The sequence below is a fragment of the Olea europaea genome, chromosome 17, assembly GCF_002742605.1.
Source record: "Olea europaea var. sylvestris chromosome 17, O_europaea_v1, whole genome shotgun sequence".
Lineage (NCBI taxonomy): Eukaryota > Viridiplantae > Streptophyta > Magnoliopsida > Lamiales > Oleaceae > Olea > Olea europaea.
Window position 1 is genome coordinate 14,610,296 of NC_036253.1, and position 23,391 is coordinate 14,633,686.

General features: G+C 37.4%; 4 protein-coding genes across 13 annotated transcripts; 1 reads left to right on the forward strand and 3 right to left on the reverse strand.

The window, feature by feature from the left end:
• Window positions 1-1,023: 1,023 nt before the first annotated feature.
• LOC111365256 lies at window positions 1,024-16,151 on the reverse strand. Of its 10 annotated transcripts, none has more exons than XM_022985682.1 (15): window positions 15,891-16,151; window positions 14,575-15,218; window positions 14,380-14,415; window positions 13,917-14,077; window positions 12,074-12,134; window positions 11,789-11,854; window positions 11,012-11,097; window positions 10,114-10,201; window positions 7,506-7,709; window positions 7,055-7,120; window positions 6,587-6,666; window positions 6,355-6,481; window positions 5,613-5,717; window positions 5,320-5,406; window positions 1,024-1,291 (listed from the first exon to the last, which is right to left on the reverse strand). In XM_022985682.1, exons 1-12 carry the CDS (start codon window positions 16,033-16,035, stop codon window positions 6,364-6,366), a joined length of 1,755 nt encoding a protein of 584 aa, XP_022841450.1. In that variant the 5' UTR covers window positions 16,036-16,151; the 3' UTR covers window positions 1,024-1,291; window positions 5,320-5,406; window positions 5,613-5,717; window positions 6,355-6,363. The 10 variants fall into 10 exon arrangements, with proteins under 10 accessions (XP_022841450.1, XP_022841447.1, XP_022841452.1 ...); XM_022985679.1 differs by lacking the exon at window positions 1,024-1,291 and adding an exon at window positions 4,692-5,114; XM_022985684.1 differs by lacking the exon at window positions 1,024-1,291 and adding an exon at window positions 4,692-5,114 and having other exon boundaries at window positions 5,320-5,409.
• A 2,455-nt stretch (window positions 16,152-18,606) lies between these two features.
• LOC111365661 lies at window positions 18,607-19,617 on the forward strand. The gene is made up of 3 exons (XM_022986201.1): window positions 18,607-18,915; window positions 19,054-19,152; window positions 19,261-19,617. The coding sequence occupies exons 1-3, from the start codon at window positions 18,607-18,609 to the stop codon at window positions 19,615-19,617; spliced, it is 765 nt and encodes a 254-aa protein (XP_022841969.1).
• A 1,297-nt stretch (window positions 19,618-20,914) lies between these two features.
• Window positions 20,915-21,893, reverse strand: LOC111365663. Its single transcript, XM_022986202.1, has 2 exons — window positions 21,384-21,893; window positions 20,915-21,334 (listed from the first exon to the last, which is right to left on the reverse strand). Exons 1-2 carry the CDS (start codon window positions 21,891-21,893, stop codon window positions 20,915-20,917), a joined length of 930 nt encoding a protein of 309 aa, XP_022841970.1.
• LOC111365664 lies at window positions 21,522-22,920 on the reverse strand. The gene is made up of 5 exons (XM_022986203.1): window positions 22,762-22,920; window positions 22,543-22,687; window positions 22,337-22,459; window positions 22,113-22,256; window positions 21,522-22,031 (listed from the first exon to the last, which is right to left on the reverse strand). The coding sequence occupies exons 1-5, from the start codon at window positions 22,896-22,898 to the stop codon at window positions 21,909-21,911; spliced, it is 672 nt and encodes a 223-aa protein (XP_022841971.1). The 5' UTR covers window positions 22,899-22,920; the 3' UTR covers window positions 21,522-21,908.
• Between the last annotated feature and the right edge of the window lie 471 nt (window positions 22,921-23,391).

Genomic DNA, 23,391 nt, shown 5'->3' on the forward strand with positions numbered 1-23,391 from the left:
GTTGGTTTTCTGAGAGCAACATGTAGATTATCACTTGGAGATCCAGGTTTGTCAGATAAAGTTTCATTAGGCACCATCATCGGTTCTAACTGTTATGGTGCCTCAGGTGCGAGGTATTCTTTAGACTTTGATTTTGGCCTTCTTGAGCAAACAAATGTTTCCTTATCGCTTTGTTTATTTGCATCTCCCCCTAATTTCAAGTTTTCTTCTGTACATGGCATATTAGACGTGACAAGTTCAGTAGATGTTGGCTCAGGGAGGAAGTGATCAAAATTGAAGAATTCGTTAAAAAGGCGATGTTCACTCAAATTCTTCCCCTGAAGAGAGGGCTTTTTGAAGTAGGATGTATTTTCAAAGAATGTAACATTAAGACTAACAATGGTGAAAGTGGACGTGGGCAAAGGCCATGCAACCAAACACTTTCGAAGACAAATCAAAGTTAAGACGGGAGACTGAGAAGTGTTCTTGGAATTTTCAGAGGCGTGAATAAAAGGATAAAGTACGACTGGGCATGCTATTGATGAGATATGTGGCTATCAAAATGGCACTTCCCCAGAATAGTTTAGGCATGTTAGAATAGTTTGGCATGTTTGTAGTAAACATTAAGGCTCGAACGACTTCAAGGAGATGCCTATTTTTTCGTTCTGCGATCCCATTTTGTTGAGAGGTATTGGCACAAGAGGTTTGGTGAATGATCCCATGTTCTCGTAGATAGTCTTGTAGGGTAGTATTGAAGTATTTTGTGCCATTATCAATGCGTAAAATTTGAATGTGTGTCTGAAACTGTGTTTGAATTATGGAATGAAAATTGACAAACACGGAGCGGACGTCAAATTTTTCTTTTAGGAGATAGAGCCAACAGACTCGAGTATGATCGTCGATAAATGTGATAAAACATCTAGTGTATATGGGATTAGGGATTCGGGAAGTCCCCATAAGTCACTGTGAATTATAGTGAATGGTTTTGATGGTTTGTGTGTGAACCTTGAATAAAAGGTACGCTAGTGTTTTGCAAGTACACAATTTTCATACTGAAAATCAGCAGATGTTTTATTAATGAAGATTGAAGGGATTACATGTCACAAATAATGAAAATTAAGTTGGCCTAGTCTATAATGTCATAACAAAATTTTACTATCCCTAGAGACAGATGTAGAATCACAAATCGCAATTTGAGATTGTTTACTCACATCAATTTCGTTAAAGTAGTACAGCCCTTTACACTCTTTAGCATTGACAATCGTCTTCTCCGATGGGAAGTCCTGAAACACACATTGAGACAGAAGAAATTCTACAAGGCAAGTAGAATCTTTGGTTAATTTACTAATAGATAACAAATTACAAAACAACTTTGGAACTTGCAAGACAGATTTTAGTATTATAAAGTTAGATATTTTGACACTCCCTTTTCCTGCAACAGATAAGAGAAAGCAGTCTACAATTTTTACTTTGATATTGCTAGCACAGGGTGAGTACGAAGAAAAAAGATGGCATGAGTCCGTCATGTAATCGGACACAGTTGAGTCAATGATCCAGTGGGTTTTAAATTTCGAGACTATATATAAAGCTTTTAAAAAATTACCTTTAGGGACTAGGGAGCTGGAAGAACTATTGGTAGAGGGCTGACAAAATTTTGGAAAATAGAAAATATTTAATAGAGTTATTTTAGTTGTTGAGGGTTGAAAGCACCATTTTAAGTAGGATTTATTTTTGTCTCTGCTTGGTATCCCTTGCTTCTAATGTTTTGTTTTGGCTTCCAATCGACGAGTTTCCCGTGTAAGTCCCAACAGGTATTCTCTTTGTGTCCCAATTTATGACAGTGTTCACATCATGGCCTACCACGCTGCTATGCGTTGGCCCAAAAGAAATTTCCTTTCCACTAACTGGGCTATTACTTGCAGGCCTAAACATCCTCTCTATTGTTGGCACAAATCTCCTCCCTGCAGCTAGTCCATTTCTCTTTGAAGACAACAGGGCTGACGCTTCACTTGGGATGTGGGGGTTTTCATCCAATATTATCTACCGTTGTGTCTTTTCTCGTCAGACCTCTGAGAAGACTTCGCGAATGGATGGAAGGGACCATCAATCCAGAATTCGGCCTTTGACATCATCCAATTCGCGATTAAGTGCGACCAAGAATTCATAAACTCTTTCATTCTCGATTCTCTTCTTATACAAAGCAATCGTCGACGCATCTCTACTCTTTATCGTTGCTAAGGTCAAATTCCTGCCATAGAGATGTCATCTCCATGAAGTAGTCCGTCACATCCCTTGCACTTTGCCTTGCTTGCCATAATCTTGTATTGATTTTGAAGACATGTGAAGCATTTTCGGAGTCAAAATAGGTCTCTCTCACGACTTCCAAACTTCCTTTGCAGTTGGAAAGAATGAGTAAGACTTCTCTATGGTGGGTTTCTTGGTATTGACAAGCCAAGTAGTGACCATGGAGTTCTCCGATATCCACTTCTACAGGAGGTTGGCTTCAGTCGGTTCTTCGTTTCGTTGGTAAGATAACCGAGTTTCCCATTTCCGTCAATCACCAATTTAACTGACTGGGCCGACCCATGATAATTTTCCTGTTCAACTTCTTGACTGAGTTGAAACAAGGAGTTTTCAATCCCATTAGAACCAATTATGGGAGAGTTTTCTGTTTCAACTTGAGGGGTGTCGAAGGTGACTGACCCCATGTTGTTGACGGGAAGTTCTACCAAGAATTGCTAGTTGTATGAACCTAGCTCTAATACCATGAAAACTGAGGCTAGAAATTCAAGTTTTCATATATGTTTTTGATACATGCCGCTATACATCTCTTTATATTATAATAATACAACAAAGGAAGGAAACTAATCTCCTAATTTTAGCAGATTATTGACCTGAAAAAGTTGACAAGACTGATTAACAAAGTAAATTCAAATTCTTTCATTGCAGAAACGGCCATTATTAATGAATCAACTTAAGCATTAAAATTCTTTCATAGCAATGCACTAACTTAACATCACGCCAATTAAACAGAAATCTCACTGCACATGGATAACTTCCGATAAAAATCACTTCACCTCTTATCCAAACCATGCTATTATAGTAACAATCCGGAATTTTTCAATTTTAATTAATGGGAAGGTTTAGGTAAAACTTCATCTCTGCAAGTCCAGACTTTTCTACCACCACCGAAGCCACTACACCCAATGGTAATGTTGTCAAAGACGTTGAAGGAAAGGATTCGTTGCGTGAAGGAACAAAGGCAAGGCTCTGTTCAAATACAATTTGTATCGTCTCTTGTCTGATCTGATGGACTCAAATTTTCTCGTCTAGTTTATTTGAAAGAAAAAGTCGAACTCGCTGATAGAGAATCATGTGTGGTTATTTGGTCAAAAGAACTAGAATTGGGTTCACATGAAGTTTATGAATGTATAGCAAATCGTAATGAACTTTTTCTCCATGTTAGCGTAAAGTGTAATCACTCGAAAGAAAGTCTTCCCTCATTATTCATAAAGGCCATATCCCTATTAGGTGCTGAAATGGGTCAGCCATCCACTTGTACAAAAAAAGAATTACACCTTACTTGAAAGAAAAACATACGACATAAAGTCATTAGCTCATTTACACCCAAAAAAAAAAAAAAAAAGGCTATTGACCGTTTTTCCACCAATCAAAATCTGCCAACTGAGATCTATCAAATGGTGTGGCCGCATTTTTCTGTACAAATGGCATTATTCGTACATTTTCTGACCTTGGTTAATGGTTACCCATTTGTTTTGGCCTTAATGTTTGGCAAATCTCTAATAATTCCTGCCACGATTGCCTTTTTGACAGTGGAACGTGGGGAGGGACGTCAAAGAAATCATCAGACCCTAATCCACTTGTGACTTTTGCTCAAGGGATTATCTCTGCATTTGTGAAATTTTGGACTGAATAAGGTTTTTTAGTTCCTGCATTTAGAATCTGGTAGCAGTCGAGTCATTTGCCATATTGTTCCCTATGAGAGATTATTTTGTTGATGTGATGAGGAATCAAACGCCATATTTACTAGATGGCAGAGTGCAACAATTAATATAAATTAAAAACAACCAATTAAAATAATTTTCTTATCCATTTAAGGTTTGGATTTATATTGTAACTTAAAAAATTCAAATTCTTAAGAATGCATGCATACTTTTATTGGTATGATTTTCATCTTTTCTGTGAGCAAGCATTATAAAAGAAAAGAATAAAACTATATAATTTTATGTAAAAAATAAAAAACAAAAAATTATGTAAATGACACAATATTAGACTTGATTAAATGTTAATATATAAAGAGAAATAAATGAGAAAGAAAATAATAAGAAGAAGAAGAAGATAAAAATGAAACAATAGTTGTACTTTTGGAGAAATAAAATTAGTTATAATGAAACAAGTAAAATGTTATACTAATAAAAAGTGTGATTTCTTATTTCTGATTATGGGTATTCTAATCTATTTAACTATTTCTAACGACAAATTTGTATTTTTTTAAAGCAAAATTAGTATTATGAAAATTTAATATATATATATATATATATATATTCAAGAAAAACAATGTATATTCCAAGACAAACCGATTATTACCATTTAATAATTAATTTCGATTGATTTAAATTCTACAAGAACATGAGTCTTTCCCGTTGGGTACAACAATTTTTTGCAACGTCTCTTGGGCTTACGACAATAAATTTATCCAAAACGTTTAAGTAAAATTAGGTGCATAATCATGTAAAAGTAACGATCAAAACATACAAAGAAATCGTTTAAACCATGCAATGGTCATTATAATTTGAGGAAGCATACATCCCAAACTTATCGAAAATCAATGTTTGCTCTCTCGACCTAGTAAATTATAATTTAATTCCTATACACAAAATCTTGAAACAATACCCATAGAATATTATTCTCTTTCCAAATTCCTAAAAACACATTTTGATGCTAGCACCTGTGAATGAGGGCCCTTATCATTGGATTCCAAGGTGGGTCTTTTAAGTTTGTGCTTTCAGAAAAATTTACAACTTCCTCAAATGTCATTTATAGAGCAGGCTTTGCATTTATACTATGATTTCTCCAGGATAAACATAAACACCATGCCAAGCAGATACAGATGACTGCAATCGAAAAAAGTACATCTTATCATGTAATAGTCGACCTTAGTTGGGCAGAAAAATAATGTCCCAGCTTCTAGCATTTGTATCATTAGATAAATTAATGAAGGCCATTAACTATTTGATATTTTGCCACTTATTATTAGATCCTCGTATAGTGTCGTTACTCGGGACTTCATGAAAAGTAGAGAATGGAAACGGTTCATACCTAGTTAAAAAATTCCCCAATGAATCGAAGCACATGAGTAGCAAGTTAGAGAACGTCTTATGATTCTGGAAATCAGCACTGCAACATCTGCTTTATTAAAATAGAAGCACATAAATCCTCAATAACTTGTCGAAATTCCAAGTGATAAGAAAAATGGAGCTGTGTCGGGACCATTCAGCAGAAGAGGAAATAAACAATGATATTATCTTAATTGCAATGCAACAAACACATCAAATATAAAATATTTCAACTTTAAATTGATAACTATTTTCCCTCCATGAATGTGGTGATACCTGCTCTTCTGTAAATTGACATATCATGAAAGATGACTTGCTCGGTGGTTTGATGATCAAAGAGAGCTCTGAACCAATAAAAGAATAAGTCACGGCATTTGAACCCTGAAATAGAAGGCACACAATCTCATAGACGGGCATAGCAAAGTTCACAGTTGCAGAACTGGTTAAAAACGAGAAACCAGAGTGGACATAGTAGTTCCATTAAAGAGCAAATGATTCATAACAACTTGCTGAGAATGCAATTTACCAGTATATTTATACGATTATCTAGCATGAGCTCCAGTGTACTTGCAGAAAATACCATTAGACCCACCAAGCCAGGAGTCTAATGAATTTCGAACAGAATGATGGAAAGGTATTGCCACCTAATTATTTTCAATCACCAACAGGACTAAGCCACCAATCACCTCCTAATTACACATGCCTTGCAGTACTTTACGTACACAGTAGGAAAGTATTAGAGGATCTAAAGTTATATATGAACTGCCAGGAACATTGAATTCCTCAATGTCCTAAGTTTCAGATATAAAACTGAATATTACGTGCGATATCTCTAAACATACATCTGACATCTCTAAAGAAGAAACTTCTCATCAATCGCAAGTCAAAAAGAGTGAAAGGAAATCAAAGCTCCAGCCTAGATCCATGCAGGATAAGAATTCTTAGAGTGAAACATTATTATAGTTAACCTCCTATTAGCATGAAAGTAAAATTATCAACTAATAAGATTTGAACGTACCGCCATTCCCTATTTGTCGTACCCAGCTTCTAACATCAAATGACGATAGCTACGACCCCGAATAAAACGCTGCCACCGATACTGAAGGGAGCTTTTCAAACTCAGGTGCATCTGCTCTTGAACAAGCCTGAAGCACTTACTAAAAGTTAGCACCTGCCACATGACATTTACTTTCTTCTTTTTAAACATTTACTTTTGTTTTTAAATAAATTCAAACCTCGGCATTCCTTACCATCTCACAAGGCATCGCTGAATACCACGAGATATGGGGCGAATAAAGGACGGATCCCGTTGGGCATACAGTAAACCAACCTAAGAAATATTGCAATAGAAATACCATCCATTGAAGATATCCATATGACTTGAACCAAGATGCAAATAAAGTAAACTTGCTCAAAAATTATTAAGTTCACAAGAAAACACCATTTCTAATGTCTGTGATCCATAATCCTCTTAACAACTTCTACATATCTTGTATTCACGGGTTTCTGGCTTTACATTTTAGCCCCCAGAGTAGAGGCTCCTAATATGCAACATCAACACAGTCCTAGAAAAAATTCTACAATCGAATCTTGCAAAGACCTAGCATTTCTTTTGTACAACTAGAAAAGGCTACGGACTACCAACCAGCTAAGAAGTCCAAATCAATAGTTAAATTTAATGTTACGACCTAAAAGATAAATTAATGAAACTTGAGTACCTCGAGCAGTGCAGTGGCTGAAGGATCATCAAAAATCTCAAGACTACAATCAGCAAGATAGTTAACCTGCATTAGCCAAGGAAAATGCTCAAGTTGATCGGCAAAATTAGCCTAATAAAGTAAATGACACCGTGCAAGGTTGTGTCATCTGGGTCAAGAGTTCTATTCATAACGACCATGAGTAAATATTAGGACAAGAACTGCACATGAGAAAAGAGGTAACTAGACAAGTTAGATACCGAGCACTTCACTAAAAATGAGAATTGCATTGATGAAGGCAGTAGTTATTTCACTTTTTATGCAGAATCATTCAAATATATTGAATATCAAAGGCAAAAAAATTTGAATAAGAAATTTAGCAAATATACCATAGAATAAGAGCTAACATATTGTTTATGCAACATTTCCTCGTGGAAAGCAAGTACGAAAACATGTAAAAGGATTAAATTACCCCGAATTCTGCACTGACTAAAGACTGGACAAAGTCCATTAGCTGAACTTTAGCCCATAAATGAAGATTATCTGATTTTGGAGGATGCCTCCACGGAGCCCCAAATCGTAATCTATCTTTTGAGATTTTTCCACTTCGTGCATCAATAGCAAACTTTTGCAGCAGCAGCAATGCTTCATCCATGGCGGGATTAACCACATTTACCTGCAGTACAGAAATAGTTACAAATAAAGACCCAAAAAGCTTGACCACACGAAAATCTGTGCTTTACATTTTGTTGCAAAGAAATAAACATCGACAACAAACTAAGCCTTGTACCCAATAAACTTGGGATCAGGCTGGTCAGCAATGTGAATTATTTTGCTATTACATTCAATTCAATGTTAAATCTACTGAAAAAGCCAAAGAATCAAATCTCTGAATCACTTGAGGCCATGTTAAGTTAGCTCTATACATATTACACAAACTATCTAAATCACCATTTCCTTAATTTTATACTCTAGGGGGCACCTCCACTCAATGGAGTATATCCTTGTTCCTTCTTTTGTTTATTCTAATATGGCACCCCCCTCACGTGAAGGCCATGTTTATTTTTCCACATCAAAGCCTAACACGTGAACAATTTTAATAAACAGCTGACTACAAGACTTGAATCCAAGTCTTTTGTCTACCACATTAACTACTTCAACAATACGCTTAAGCTGTTAGATTTATTTAAATTTTATCACTAACACATTGTGTGTAAATAACATTTTACTTTTGGTATCATGAGTAAGCAATGGACAAAAGAAGTTTATCAAAGGAATCTTGGTGACATTTACCACCATCTATAGGGGGGAGGGGTCAGACAGCAAAAGTTATCAGTCCAATGATGTTCATTGAATTATTATGATTTTTTCGATTTGCAATTAATCAAGCTTAAAAGCCAAAGAATTTGCAAGAGGAATACAGTGCAAGGCCACCTAAAAAATTACACATAATTTATTTCATAAAAGAGATTAAGGACTGGGTCCATAAATAATTAGGCAAAAAAGTGAAAATATGCCAGATTCAATACAAATTGGTCATTCATGCGCCACTCCCTCCATTTCACACGTATAAACGTTCTTCTCATGTTTGTGCCCTGTCTTTCATAATTCAAAGACAGAACCTTGCAGTCTGTCAACTCGCAGACCTTCAATTCTGCCTTTTTTTCTTTTCATTCATTTTCTTCATATCTTCACCCTCTTCCATCAATGCCTAGCACCAAGCTCTACGCTCTTTCTCCATCTGCCCAAATTGCTCAGAAAAATATTCTGAACCTTTTTCCCTCTTCCAAGTCTCTCTTTGGAATTAATTTCAGTACATCAAATTCACCATCTGGCTCGTACCTGACTAAATCCCTCCTAAGAATCTCAACAACAATCAGAGGATAACTTTCCCAACACAAAATGCAGAAGTTACTAAAGCTGCTTCCTATCTATCTTGTATTGCCCCGTAACCTTCATCCTGTGTACCACAAAAGCAATCCAATCCTTCTGCAGTCTCTTCATCCAAGGTTTCATCTTCTTAGTAGTGGAATAATCCTCCTATGATCCCACATCTTAATTACATCCACCCCTCCTACCAGATCCACCTCATTTGCTACATCCATTCATTTATCTGGTAAATGAGAAACCAAATTCTTCTCCCACATCACAAGTTGGCTCTCCCCCACTTATTCGAACAAGCATCAGCTTTTTATTAGTCATCTCAAAAGACATGCAGCAGTTATCACTATCCATTTCCAGTTCGGAATGCTTCAAGTCCAGAAATGTAATACAAATCAGAACCTTCGGCCTGTTGTTAATTAGCACTTTTTTTCAATTGGATATAATAATATAACATCTCCATGCTATTCGTGTTAACCCAATTCCAAATTTTTGCTGACAAGTTGCATTGCACCAACATATATTTCCAGATTTGAAATTTACTTTGCAAGCATATTGACTTCATTCTGGTTAAATGCCACAGCATGAAGTGAGGTGAACCCATCCTGTCCCCATCATAGCCTCAAACCATGACAGAATCACAGATCTATTAGCAATGACACCTCTTCTTCATTCCATTGTGAAAATGACCAACAGGTTTTCCAGGAATATATACCGTCTGCTCCAGTTCCACTTCAATCCCAAAACAATTCTTGAAACTCCGAGCAGTATTTTTGAACTCATCAGGCTCAACTAGAAGTGTTAGGCGGGCCATGGCAGGCCAGAGCATCAAGGACTGCAATTTTTAATTTTCTGGTCTATTTTTATGTAAAAATAATAATAATGAAAAAAAGTAACTATGTGAACCACAAGCTATGGACGGCCTGGGCTGTATCTCAAGTGTCCTTGTTCTATATAACATTAAAAAAGTTCTGAAAAGACCATATCTATTCGCAATTCACAGGCATTTCCATAAGCAAAAATGAAGAAAAGAATGAATGTCAAAATCAAACCCACAAACTTTCCAAGTAAACACAGCAAATGATGTCAGAAACAATACTAAACAAAGAATAAAGTGGAAATTTGATCAAATGCTAGTTGAGAAAGGAAAGGGAAGAAACTGGATTTTGATTCAAAGCTCGAGCTCACTGAGGACTTACTTGCAAATTTGCTAAATATGCATCCACAATATCTTCAAAGGTACTGCCCTTTTCATTTATTTCCCTGCATTCCAAGGCTTCATTTATGCTATGACAAGTAACTATCAAATATGTTTATGCAATATTTATGATAATAAGTTGAAGCAACCGGTATAGATTTACAAGATGTGGCAAAAATATTATTACAAAGCTCAAGCCCTAATCTAATAATGTTCCAATACAATAATCTTAACTGAATCATTATCTAGTCGTACAATTCACGTGCTTCACTTCAATTTCCAATATCAGGAATATTTTGGACTTCCATAATTTTCTGGAATTTGATTATGTTTTAAGTCGTCCAATTTAGTTAGCATTTAGTTTTAATTATTCAAAAGTTTCTTTTTCTTGAAAGGTATTCCAGTTCGAGTTCCTTTTTTTTCCCAGTGTTAAATCTTTAGAAGTTTGATAGCAGACTTGCTTCTCCGCAAGGGTGATTTCTCAGTGGTGATCTAAGGAAATTGTTCATTGTTTCTATTTAAGCATCTAAAACTAAACTCCTTGGAGTACTTAAACAAACTAAAGACACTGAACACATATGATAAGTCATTTAACAACAGGAAAAATGTACAAACTCCATAAAACATACATCTAGTCCTTGTTTGATTCCCATTTTGAGGAAAATAATGCATTTTAAATAGTAGATTGATGGATAATGTGTAGTTAAAAATTAAAGAAAAGTTTTGGATTTGCATGTAATATTATTTTATTGAAGAATGTGTGGTGAGTTTTGAAAAAATAAATTTTTAGAAGAATGAGAATCAAACAAGGACTTATATATACGCATATTAACCAGCAGTATGTAGTGCACAAGCAAGAACTCATCACCAACATTAGTTCATCTGTAATGCTTACTTACTCATGGTAATAATTACTCAGCTTTAGCGCGTAAACTTCAAAAAGATGTCTTGGATTTGGCCCCAACACCTCAACAATCATAGTCCACTGAAGAATGAATAAGCACAATGAATTCTATGTGTCAGTATAACTTATCGTCTTTGTGCAAGTACAGGTGTAAGAGTTTGTGATTGCACCAATTAAGGACCATTGATAATATGCTCATCTAAGGCTCATTATTTTACCCTCTTGACAATATCATCCCCTTGATTAAGGTAAATAAGCTTATAAAATTTAAATATTCTGCTTCCAAAATAATTTTCATTATAGATTCCCAACACCCCTGAAAAAGGAAAAGAAAAAGAAAAGAGGAATGACCAATTGTCCATTAAATTAAAGGCAAAGTCCTAAATGAACCCCTTAATTCAATGTTGTTTCTTATATTTTCATGCTGAAAATATTATATTTTAGGTTTTCTTGAGACGTCTTCTGCTGTACAACTTTAAGGACGCATTCGAAGGGTTCATGGCTTCCTTGGACATCAAAATTTCAAACTCAATGTTGATAAATGGCCAAAAATAACACTTAATTATAAAATTAGAGAAAGGAAAATCTGCCTATAAGCATCATTAATTTCAGACTCAGCAAAAATAAAAGAAATGGGAACGAAAAATGACATGAGAAGAAAGTATAAATTCAATGAGAATTACTCTCAAAATGGACAAACCACTTTGTAGGAAATTGTTGACAGTGGAAAGAACGAACACAACAACTTGAAAGCAATAAAACTTGATCATACCTCAGATTGACTAAAATAGTCATCAACCATGTGCATTTTCGCTTCTGCTGGGGTCCATCCAAATGTCTGCAATTTCAGAAAGCATACATACCAAACTTGTTGAAAACTAAAACTGATTCACAAAACTAAAGAATCATTAATGCCTAATTCCTTTTCCCAACCCCAAGGAAGGCAAAGGCATGCTAATTCAAAATGAAATTAATAGGGGTGGGGGTGTGTATACCCACACAAAAATATAAGAAACTAAAAGAGAGATCAAGCACGAGGTAAAGAGACAGGTATTACCTCACGGGAGATAAAAATATCAGGAAATCCAAAATCCATAAAAGCTCGGTATGAGTAGTAGCTGCAGGATGCTAAACTTTAAAATTCCAAATCTTATCTTATTATTAAAAAGTGACAATAAAAATATAGAGCATCCAAGCAAAAAGTATAACTGGAATTCGGAAATGGGAAGGGAAGGGAAGGTAGTCATAATTATTAAACAAGGTAGAATATTTTTCTCATTTGCTACATATGTCTGAAGCATTATAAAGCAGAAGACACGTCAGCAGATCAGTAATCTCGCTGATGGTCGGACATGATGACCGAATTTTTAATTATTGCCTATCACTTCGATCATCCCTCTCCAAAAGATCATCCATGGTTTGGCAACTCAGAGATACATGTTTCATAGAAAAGTAAAAACAAACTGATCCAGATTTAGAAGAATTAGTGGCGAGGATATACGTATGTCTGAAGCAATAAAAAGCAGAAAGCACGTCCAGCTAGTCATTAATATCGCTGACAGTCAAACATGATGAGCAATTTTTTAAGCATTGCCTACTACCTCTGTAGCACGAACAATTCAACTAAAGTAGCATGCCCATGTCCAACACGTGCCGGAAGTATAAAACTAAATTTATACTATATAAATGAAAAATTTTAAAGAATTTAATCAATATGTCGACGAAATATCATGTTAATACTTTTTTGAAAAATTGAATGTTGACGTGTCCAGCACTCGTGTTCATGACAGTGCTTCATAGCCTACCACTTCAATCATGCCTCTCTACATCCAGTGTTTTGCAACTCAGAGATACATAAGTCATAGAAAAACAAAAACATACTTTCACAAATTGAAACCAGATTTAGTGGAAATAGCGGGGGATATATGAGATATGACATGTCAAGTTAGAGAACTATTGGTGTCCAAGCATAAGTAAATTGCATCCAGTAAAAGGAATGTCAAATTATTTTTACCTTTTTTCCATACAATTCAAAGATTATGCAAAAGATTTCTATTTACCACTAATTGTCTAGATTAGTACAATTTCATCATTTTATTAAAGAAACACCCCAACAAATGAATTGATTGTCGTGAGAATAGGTAAACATAATCGTTTATAATCAATCCACCTCTTTATTACAGTTAGGTAACATGAATACTGTGAGCAGCGTTTTTTCAAAAAAATGTTAAATAAATAAAGTTGGAGTCATAAAGTTGAACTTCTCAATTAGTGCAAACCATGTGGGCATCAAGTTTATATTGTAGAATATATTTTCATAGCATAGCTCATCTAATTATCATGCTGTATAGAACACCAATTCTAATTCTTTTGATAGGAAATGGCAAAATTATTTGCATAAACTTATGATCATTAGAAACAAATCAGAGTATAAGCCATCCTCTGGAAAATTAGAAAAAAAAATGTTCAAACTTCATCAAAAGCTATGTGGCAGTAGCAAGGATGATGACATAGATGAACCTTTAAATTCACCTCTTTTTTACCTTTTTTTCACCTCACAAAAATCAGTATCAAGTACAACCTCGTTTTGCTATGAATTCCACTTGTGACCAATCAAAGATGACAATAAGATTGGTGCACCACGACATACTAGGATCGGTTTCACTCAATAAGAAGTTCATGAAACAAGGTTTCAGCCAAAATTATACATATAACAAAGCCTCATTCGTGAAGATTGATATTGAACCTTCTCCTTGCCAAAGAAAGAAAGGGAAAGAGAAAGAGAAAGAGAAAGAAAAGCTTAAATATCCTAAGCATATTTAAATGCCAAACCAAGCAAAATCTCATGATTAACAATTTCCAGGGCCAAGTAAATGACATCAAAGGTAAAAAAGAATCACCTATCTGATGTTACAAGAAGAACTGGAAGACATCTTTCGTTTGCACCCAGAGCTATTATTCTCCAGATTAGACTGTCATGGTACATGGATCCACATATTGTTGTATCATCCGTAGAAACAGCACACTTCAGAATCTCAATGTTATTCATCACCAGCTTCGGCTAATCAGTTAAATGCAAAAAAATAATAATAATAAATAAATAAGCCATCACACAAAGAAAATAGCACCAATAACCATTGCAAAGTGGTGTACATTGCACAACCATTAGTTTATAATCCAAATCAAGCATCTAAGTTTTGTTTCACCATCCAAAAAAAGCTCCTGAATTTGCATATGCATTGAAAGTCCATCTATAATATCAAAGACAAATAAATACCTATCTTGTTCTAACAAATATCAGAACCTAATTGGTAAAATAAAAGGCAAACTAATTATAAACCCACAATAGAACAGAGGAAATACCCAAAATTGTAAGAATTGGCATTTGACCAGCAAATCCTGCACTGACATGTTATATAGACATTTAACCTTGCATCCAATACATATAAAACTCACCGGAGCTTTTTCACCGGAAAAACCATGATTTATGGGCAATACAATTTGATATATTAAATGTTAAATCATGAGGTTAAAGCTGAAATAATTCACCTAAATTACCTGAAAATAGTCCATTTCAGCAGCTGAAGACAGCAGTTCAAGCAACAAACAAGGCCAATCAGTAGCCGAATTAGCCAAGGACCGTGAAAACCCACCCTTATTGTTCAAATGCTGAATTGCATTCCCCCTCCATTTTTCCTGAATCCTAATCACCTCCTTGGCCAACTTCAGCGCCGCCATGGCGTCTCTATAATATGATCCCTCCTCTACACTCGCCCTCTTATCCAAGAACCCATCTAACTCTTGTTCATTCAATCCAGCAGATAATCTAAAAACCGCCCTGTCCCATAGATTCAATATGGAACCCTTGTTTCCATTATGATTAACTACAGGCATTCTGGATGCTGCAAAATTACTTTCAGTATTTAGAATTTTGTTGAGGGCAGTGACAGGACTGTGCCATTTGGTAAGAGTAGAGAATATTTGGTGGGAGCTAATGGAGCCAAGTTTGATGGCATTTTGAGCCATGGATTCAAGGCAGTTTTCAAGCTGACTTTTCAGAGTTGCCAGTTGAGGAGGTGGGCAAGTGGTCCACGAGGTCCATGGATACGAGTGGCCATACTTTGGATGGTACTCCTTTATCGACTCTGCAAAGTCCACGTAGCCAGTAATATGAGGGTCTGAGTTCCATCTTCCAAGCAGACCTGTAAAGGGGAGAAGTAAAACCATATAAGATTGTGGTTCACAGGATTTATCTTTCACTTGTGAAGGCCATCATTTCAGTCTCACTGAATTGCAATGGAAGGTGATAAACAAATATCCCTCTATTGCTTACTAATATCCAAAAAGTATAAAGAATGTAATGCCCTTCGAACCAAAACAAATTATATAGCATATCAAGTATAGATTACAGAAATCACAATGAAGCTATCACGACCACACTCCATCATATACATGATATAGATATATACGAATATAATTATATCAAATCAATAAAATTGCAAATAGACAAATAAGCTCGAATTAAAGTTGAAACGTTGTAGCAGGTATACACAATTACAGAAACAATATTATAAACAGATATCAAATAAAACACACTATTGATTAATAACTAGAATCCTAAGTTCAGCGAAGTTAAAAATTAAGCCACTATTCGTCCGACCAGAAAATGAATTTCTATTAATTTTTATTTTGATGCAAGTACTGAAATTATTTTATTGTGTATAAACTTCCTAAATAATGGCATTCTTTCAAGTATATTCAAAAATCAAAGTTCACGAGTCTCTGTCTTTTGCATATTCTACACAGATAATGGAAAGTCTCCAATTACTACACTTTAGTATACAAACATATAGAGTGGGTGGGTAGGTTCTTACGTTCGAGAATAAGGGTGGTTTTGCCAACACCGCGGGGGCCGTGAAGGATGAGGGGCTGAGGAACGCGGTGGTGTTGCACGTGGTTGTTAAGGACAGTTTCCAGTAAGGGTCTTGGAATGATTCGCCATGCCTTGGGATTCACCATCGAGTTATAACCAACCGGTGTAGAAGGAGAAATTGCTAGTCTCTACGAGGGTTGGCGGCCGAGAGAGGACGTCGCGACCAAACCAGAGGAGGGCTGGACGGGTACCTTTTAAAATGGCTTGGTCAAAAACCAATTTTTTATTTTGACCATTTTTTTTTTTTTTTATTCACCACATTGACCTATTGTCATTAAAAAGACAATTCTACCCTTATTCATGTTTGATAATTACAAAAGTATATCAATTGTTTAAAAGATAATAATACCCTTAATAGTTTAAATAAATTCTGTTACTTCCATACGTAAATTTCAAAATCAGTTTTGGTTATCAATTTCTCCAATACAATAAAAAAGAATTTTTTCCTTCCATCTGCTAAAATATTAAAATCTCCCAAAATTATCAAAGGTTCAAGAAAGAAACAATACTCATAGTCGGCACTGGAAATTGGTAAGTGTAAATACGTATTTTGAATTTTATTTTAGTTAAATTTACTGTTTGAATCTTTAAATAATTATTTTGAGAAAGGCAGATGAATTTTACAGTATTTAAACACAGATTTATAATTTTTTTATAGCAAAAACAACAAAAAAATTCATCTCTGTATGCATATATTTTACAGGAAAAATTTATAGATGTCTGTAAAATAAATATTTAAACATTATTTCGTTGAAAAAGAGAAAAAATAAAAAATTCGAGCGTAAATTTCAGATGAAACGGACGAAAAAAGTTGGGCCAAATGTTTCCAGCCGGCCCAGTTGTCTGGGTCGGATGGAAACAGCCGGCCCAGTTGTCTGGGCCATAACTGGGCCGGCTGGAAAACAGCCGGCCCAGCCCTTTTTTTTCCCCTTTCAGATTTTAAAATTTATTTGTTCATTAATATATGTTTATTGAAATAAATATTAATGAATATTTAAATACTAATTGAAATAAATATTTTTGAAACAATTAAAATAATCGATGAATTATTTAAAGTATTAAATTAAATTAAATATGAAATGAACAATTTAAAAAATTATATATTAATTCCTTATTTTTAATTTGTGGCAGATATGGCATCAGCATGTGTCCCAATTTGTTACTTTGGTGAATTTCAAATGAATGAAAATGCTCAGTGGGAATGGAAATGGACGAGTGAAGGAGATGGGGTTAAAGCAATTTTTATAACAAGGAGTACATCGTTCGCAGAAATGTACAGTGATATACAAAACATGCTTAACGTCGATCCCTCTCAGTACGATATGGAATTGGGATATTTGTTTCATAAGCATTCAACCATTTCAATTCCACCTATGAAAGTTACTTCCGAAGTGGAAATGAAACATCTAATTAAATTGAACCAAGGCCGGAAGTCGACTCCTATTTGCGTAACTTTATTGGGGAAGAATGTCCACGAGGGTGAACACGAAATTTCAAATGAAGAGAATCGTAATGTAAATGATGTTTGGGATACAATTCAGATTGTTCGTGAAGATGATGTGGTTATTCCCGAAACCACTGCTACTCACCGTGGTCACACTGTTACGCACAGAATTCCATCGATAGTTGAAGACAACGAGAATGAAAATGCATTTACAAACGAGGATTTGATTGCTTTATCTCGTAGGAGACATGAGTCGGGTGGGAGCTCACAGGCCGGACCGAGTACACGGTCCTCTAATTGTTCGCGTGTAGTTCCCGATGATGAAGATGTATATGTCGAGCAACTATTCGAATCAAAGAAAGAATTGCAAGAAGCTGTGCACCGGATTGCTTTAAAACATAACTTCGAGTTTAAAGTGAAGAAATCAAACAAGTCGTTATACACAATTATCTGCGTTGACGACAGTTGCCATTGGCGTTTGCGAGCGACTAAGATGGACACGAATGAGTTCTTTGTAGTCCGTAAGTATGCACGGGAACATACTTGCGAAGTGGGTATTCGTCGAAATAATCATAGGCAGGCCCAATCATGGTTCATTGGTCGAGAAATAATGCACAAGTTCCAGGATCCACGAACGATCTACACACCTTCGGACATCATTAATGATGTTCGACGAGAGTACGGGGTGGTCATGAGCTATCAGAAGGCTGGAAGGCTAAAAAATGTGCATTGGAGGATTTGATGGATTCGGATGAGGAGAGTTATGCTAAATTAGCCAGGTATTTCATTGTTTAAGTGTTTATTTCTTTGTTATTTTAAATTTTAATTATTTAATTTCAATTGTTTATTTATATGTAATTAATTATTTAATTGAATTGTTTATTTTTCTGTTCATTTAATATTTAATATATTATTTAAATTATGATTATTTTTATTTACATTGGCCAGGTATTGCTATAACATGGGAAGAATTAATACTGGGTCGGCATTTTTTATTGAGAAGGATGACGAAAATCGCTTCAAATATTTCTTTATGGCCCTTGGACAATGTGTTTGAGGATTTCGAAATGCAATGCGACCCCTAATCTTAGTCGACGGTTCAACCCTTAAGGCGAGATACGGGGGCAAGTTGATAATTGCAACACGTCAAGATGCGAACATCCAAATTTACCCTCTTGCGTTCGGCAAAGTCGACGGAGAAAATGATGTAGCAATGAGTTGGTTTTTCACGAAGTTGAGGGAAGTAATTGGAGATGTCGAAAATCTTGCATTCGTAACCGATCGAGAGCAGTCAATAATAAATGGTATCGCCGAAGTCTTCCCCGAGGCACATCATGGTTATTGTATGTACCATATACAGGGAAACTTGAAGACCAAGTATCGAGGCAATGGCGTCGTTGCGTTGTTTAGGAGAGCTGCAGAGGCTTACAGTTTTGAAGAGTTTGATAAGTTCATGGTCGAAATAGACAGTAAATCGCATGCTGCATGGGAGTATCTAACAGAGATGGGGATTGAACATTGGGCACGATCACATTTTCCAGGACGTCGATACAACATGATGACGTCGAACAATGCGGAGTCGCTTAACGCTTTATTCAAGAAATATTGAGAGTTACCAATTCTTGCAATGATTGAGAACATTCGTGACAAGTTACAACAGTGGTTTCATGATCGACGTGAAGAATCACAGAGTTGTGCAAGTGTGCTAACCCCGACTCAAGAAGATAAGCTCTTCAAGACTCTAGATGTGGCAAGAAAGGTATATGTAGAACCACTGGATCAATTTCGCTTCTCCGTGAGATGTGCACGTAATTTCAGATACATTGTGGACTTGAATGATAACACGTGCACGTGTAGACGGTTTCAGTTGGAGAGTTTTCCATGTACACATGCAGTGGCAGTGGCTATGCATAGAAGATTACCACCACACACCTTATGCAGTATGTATTACATGACTGATTATTGGAGAGCAGCATATGCGGAAACAATATTTCCTGTACCAAATGAAGTCGAGTGGGAAGTGCCCGACCACATTCTCCCACTGAATAACTTGTTGCCACCAGCAGTTGGACCACGTACTCCTGGACATACACGTACGTCTAGAATACCATCTACCGGAGAGTTTCTCCAGCCTCGTAAGTGCGGTAGGTGCGGTGCAACAGGGCATACTAGAAGATATTGTACAAGTCAGATTCCTCTACATGACAATGTAACGGATGTGTAATTTTAATAACTATTGGCAATGTAATTATTTATAACATTGACATTAATTATATATGCATATTATTTATGCGAATTATTAGATTTAGTATTTTTTTCAAACATTTCATTCATTACATTCATTTGTTATGCATATTATTTATGTTAATTATTTGAAATCGAAACTTTTTCTAGACACTGCATTATACGGTAGGCTATATTGTAAAATAAATATTTAAATATTACATATGCAATCAACATTTTACAATTTTTTCGTAATTACAAATAAATGAATGAACTGTACAATGTTTAAATAAATGTAAAAATATGTACAATTATTTACGGATCCCCATTAAATTCAAATAAATCACATGCTAGTTTATTTCTCCAATTTTGTATCCATGCCTGGTTGATTGCATCAACCTTATGTGCCACACTCAAAAATTCTATGTACTTGATGACGAACATGCCGCAATCACCCCTACAATTAAACAATATTGTATTAGCACATCGAAAATTAGTTAGAAACTAAGATGTAAATGACAGAAAGAAAATTACAAACACTTACGATATTTGTTGCCTCATTGTCGTCGTGTTCCGCACGGTGGCCAATCTATCTTGTACAGTGATGTTCGCTCGTCTAGCTATCATGGGAACGATCACAGACATCGACTATAGATTTTGCTCGAGCTGGTCTTGTGTCAGGCATGAGTGATCGGGGTCGTACACATACATCGTGGAGTCGGCGAATACGATTTCCACTGCAATGTAGTGATGATTCACACATACTGGTACGTACATATGCGTACAGCTATCCCATGGCTTCCCACCGACACTCGGCCACATCCCTACGACCCATTCCATCGTATATTCCGGCACCGTGTACTCGCTACCCATAGCCTGGAGCGACTGGTACTCAATGTCAACGGCACGGATGAACTCGGTGTTCAATATGAGTCTGCTAGGAATGTTGAACGATTTTGGATGTCTTTCAGCACGATCCCGTAGCAAATCCATGCTCAAGTCGATGTGCTACATCAAGAAACACCAATAAAGAAAGGAGTTAATCTATGAATTTCATTCAAAAAATTGATTTTGAACGTACGTAATAAATAACAATATTTTCATTTCACTTACATCGTCGGCGAGCCGAGCCCCCGAAGTGGTGATGTCGTGGAACCACTTGTAAGCATTTGAGATCGTCTTCTCAGCAATCGTGCGGCTGGCCCTGAAAAAATAAGAACAGAATTTTTAGTTATATGAAGTATACATGTGTCAGCGTCTGCGTCTGCGTACTATAGTAATTACATAAAATACAAAACTTACCCAGGCTGCAATGCTCTCCACTCTGTCTCAAAGGCTTTCCACTTGGCGTGGTCCACCTCCCTGAATAAATTCGGGTGCGTCCCGTCGACGAACCTTCTCCTCTTCGCCTCCGCGGTAAAGGGAGAAAGAACGTACTGTGATGGCACCCTTGGCCTCTTGCCGACCACCCGCTCCACCATGTCATCAGCCATCGTCCTCTCCTCATGCGCCTCGGGAATCTCCATCTCCCCAGCCATCGGGACGACCCCCTCGCCCGCTGTCGGGGCCACCTCCTCCGACACAAAGACCACGACCGGTGAGTCTGGCGTCTTCTCCGGTACCACCTCCACCTCCGGTACCCTCTCCTCCTCCGGTGCCCCCTCGACATCCCCGGGTATCCCGTGCACGGGTACCACCTCCAGCTCCAGTACCCTATCCTCCTCCGGTAACCCCCTCGGCATCCCCGGGTATCCCCTGCACGAGTACCACCTCCACCTCCACCTCCACCTCCGACTCCGATGCCCCCTCGACGTCCTCAGGTATCCCCTGCACGGGCACCCCCACCTCCGGTACCCTCTCCTCCTCGGGTACCCCCTCCACATCCTCAGGTATATCCCGCACGGGCACCCCCTCCACCACAGGTATCCTCTCTCGCTCCTCCATCCCCATCGTGTCATCTAAAAATGAATCAAATGCAACAACTGATGGCCACGATGAGTCAACATACCCCATCTGACCCCCTCCTCCCTGATAACCACCGACCCCTCCGTCACCCCCTCCGTCCTGATAACCACCAGTCCCTCCGTCTCGATAGCCACTAGTCCCTCCGTCACCCCCTCCGTCCTGATAGTGACCTGTCCCTCCGCTACCTCCTCCATCTCGATAATCGCTCGTCCCACGCAGGCCTGCTATGTCACCCCGTATCGCTACAACCTCAGCATGGAGGTCTCCTAATCCAGCTCGTAACATCGCGACATCATATCGTAACTGTGCCATGTCCCCGAACTCAGCTCATAGTGTCACGACATTATCCCGTAACTCTGCCATGTCTCCTCTCATCTCCATCAGGAGGTCGAACAAATCAATCGTCGAAGCACGGGGACTAGGTGCAGGAGGCGATACTGGACGGCCCTCCTGAAAAAATAACTATTACAAATGAATAATCTAAGAAATAAAATAAAACGACAATCGAAGAATTATTTTTAAGTAACGTACTCTATCTCGATCAACGCTGGACTCAGGCATCTGAACCTCTGGCGTAGCTGGACGTGATCTTCTCACCGGAGGTGACATCCTCGCTGGACGTGCTCTCCTCGGTGGAGGTGATATCCTCAACGGAGGTAATACTGAACGATCCTCCTGAAAAAATAAATATTACAAGTGAAGCACTTAATTACAAGATCGAAGCGATATTCAACAAATCCTGTACAGTGACATACCCTATCTCGATCCATCCTGGACTCAGGCATCTGATCGTCATGCGCAGTACGAAGAGGCAATTCGCGAATATAAAACTGACTCTCCTCCTCGATCGACGGTGCCAATTCAGTGAGAACTTCAAGCTGTCATTTTCATATGTCACTGTTAATGACTATGTATTCAGATTGTAAAAGGACGTACAATATAAATAACAATTGTATAATACGTACCTTGGGATCGTCGAGGAGAGCCGATAACTGTCTGGCAAGCGGCTTGTCTTGTGCTCGCCAGTGATGCATCCGAGGATAGCGTATCTCTCCTCTCCTCGCATACCGACTGGCCAAGATGGGGACAGTCTCGTACACCCATATCTGAAACAATTACAATTATTATGTATAGAATTCAATAAAAAAAGTGTAGGTAATTCATTAACTTAAACATATACCTGCAGCGCCAACGGCAGTCCATATGCATCGTACTTGCGCTCGGGCTTATCCCCCTTTGGCATTGAAAACCCCCTCCTAAACACGCGTAATGTATCAAGAAAACATCTCCAACCCCATGGGTAGTTGTTGAAGGCATCAATATCTTCAACAACCTCCAAATGAAAAATGTTAATCGATGTCTTCTTGTGATGACACCGGAGTATGCTCTCGATGATAAGCACCAATCCTAACTTCAACCTATCAGACATCCGATCACATCTCCTTAATGCATCTCCTAGCTGTGCTAGAGTAACCGTCGTCTGTCCATGAAAATATTCGTTCAACAGCCTCCTGTTCCTCGGAACACAGGCCCTCGTCTCTGCATCATCCGTACATCGCAGTCCAGTGACGAGAGCAAACTCAAATATAGAGAACGTGGCTACCTTGCCCCCAAGATCAAAATGGAGGGCGTCTCCGTCAACTGGCTTCAGCAAGCGACATAACAGGGCATCCAGGCCCAGACCACTGTACGTCACGCAACGAATACAATGGCCATAAGCATGATCGACGTAATATATCTGCGTGATCGTCGTCCAGCAAATCCAATACAAAAGCGAAGCTGGTAAAGTTACAATTCGAGGTAACTTTAC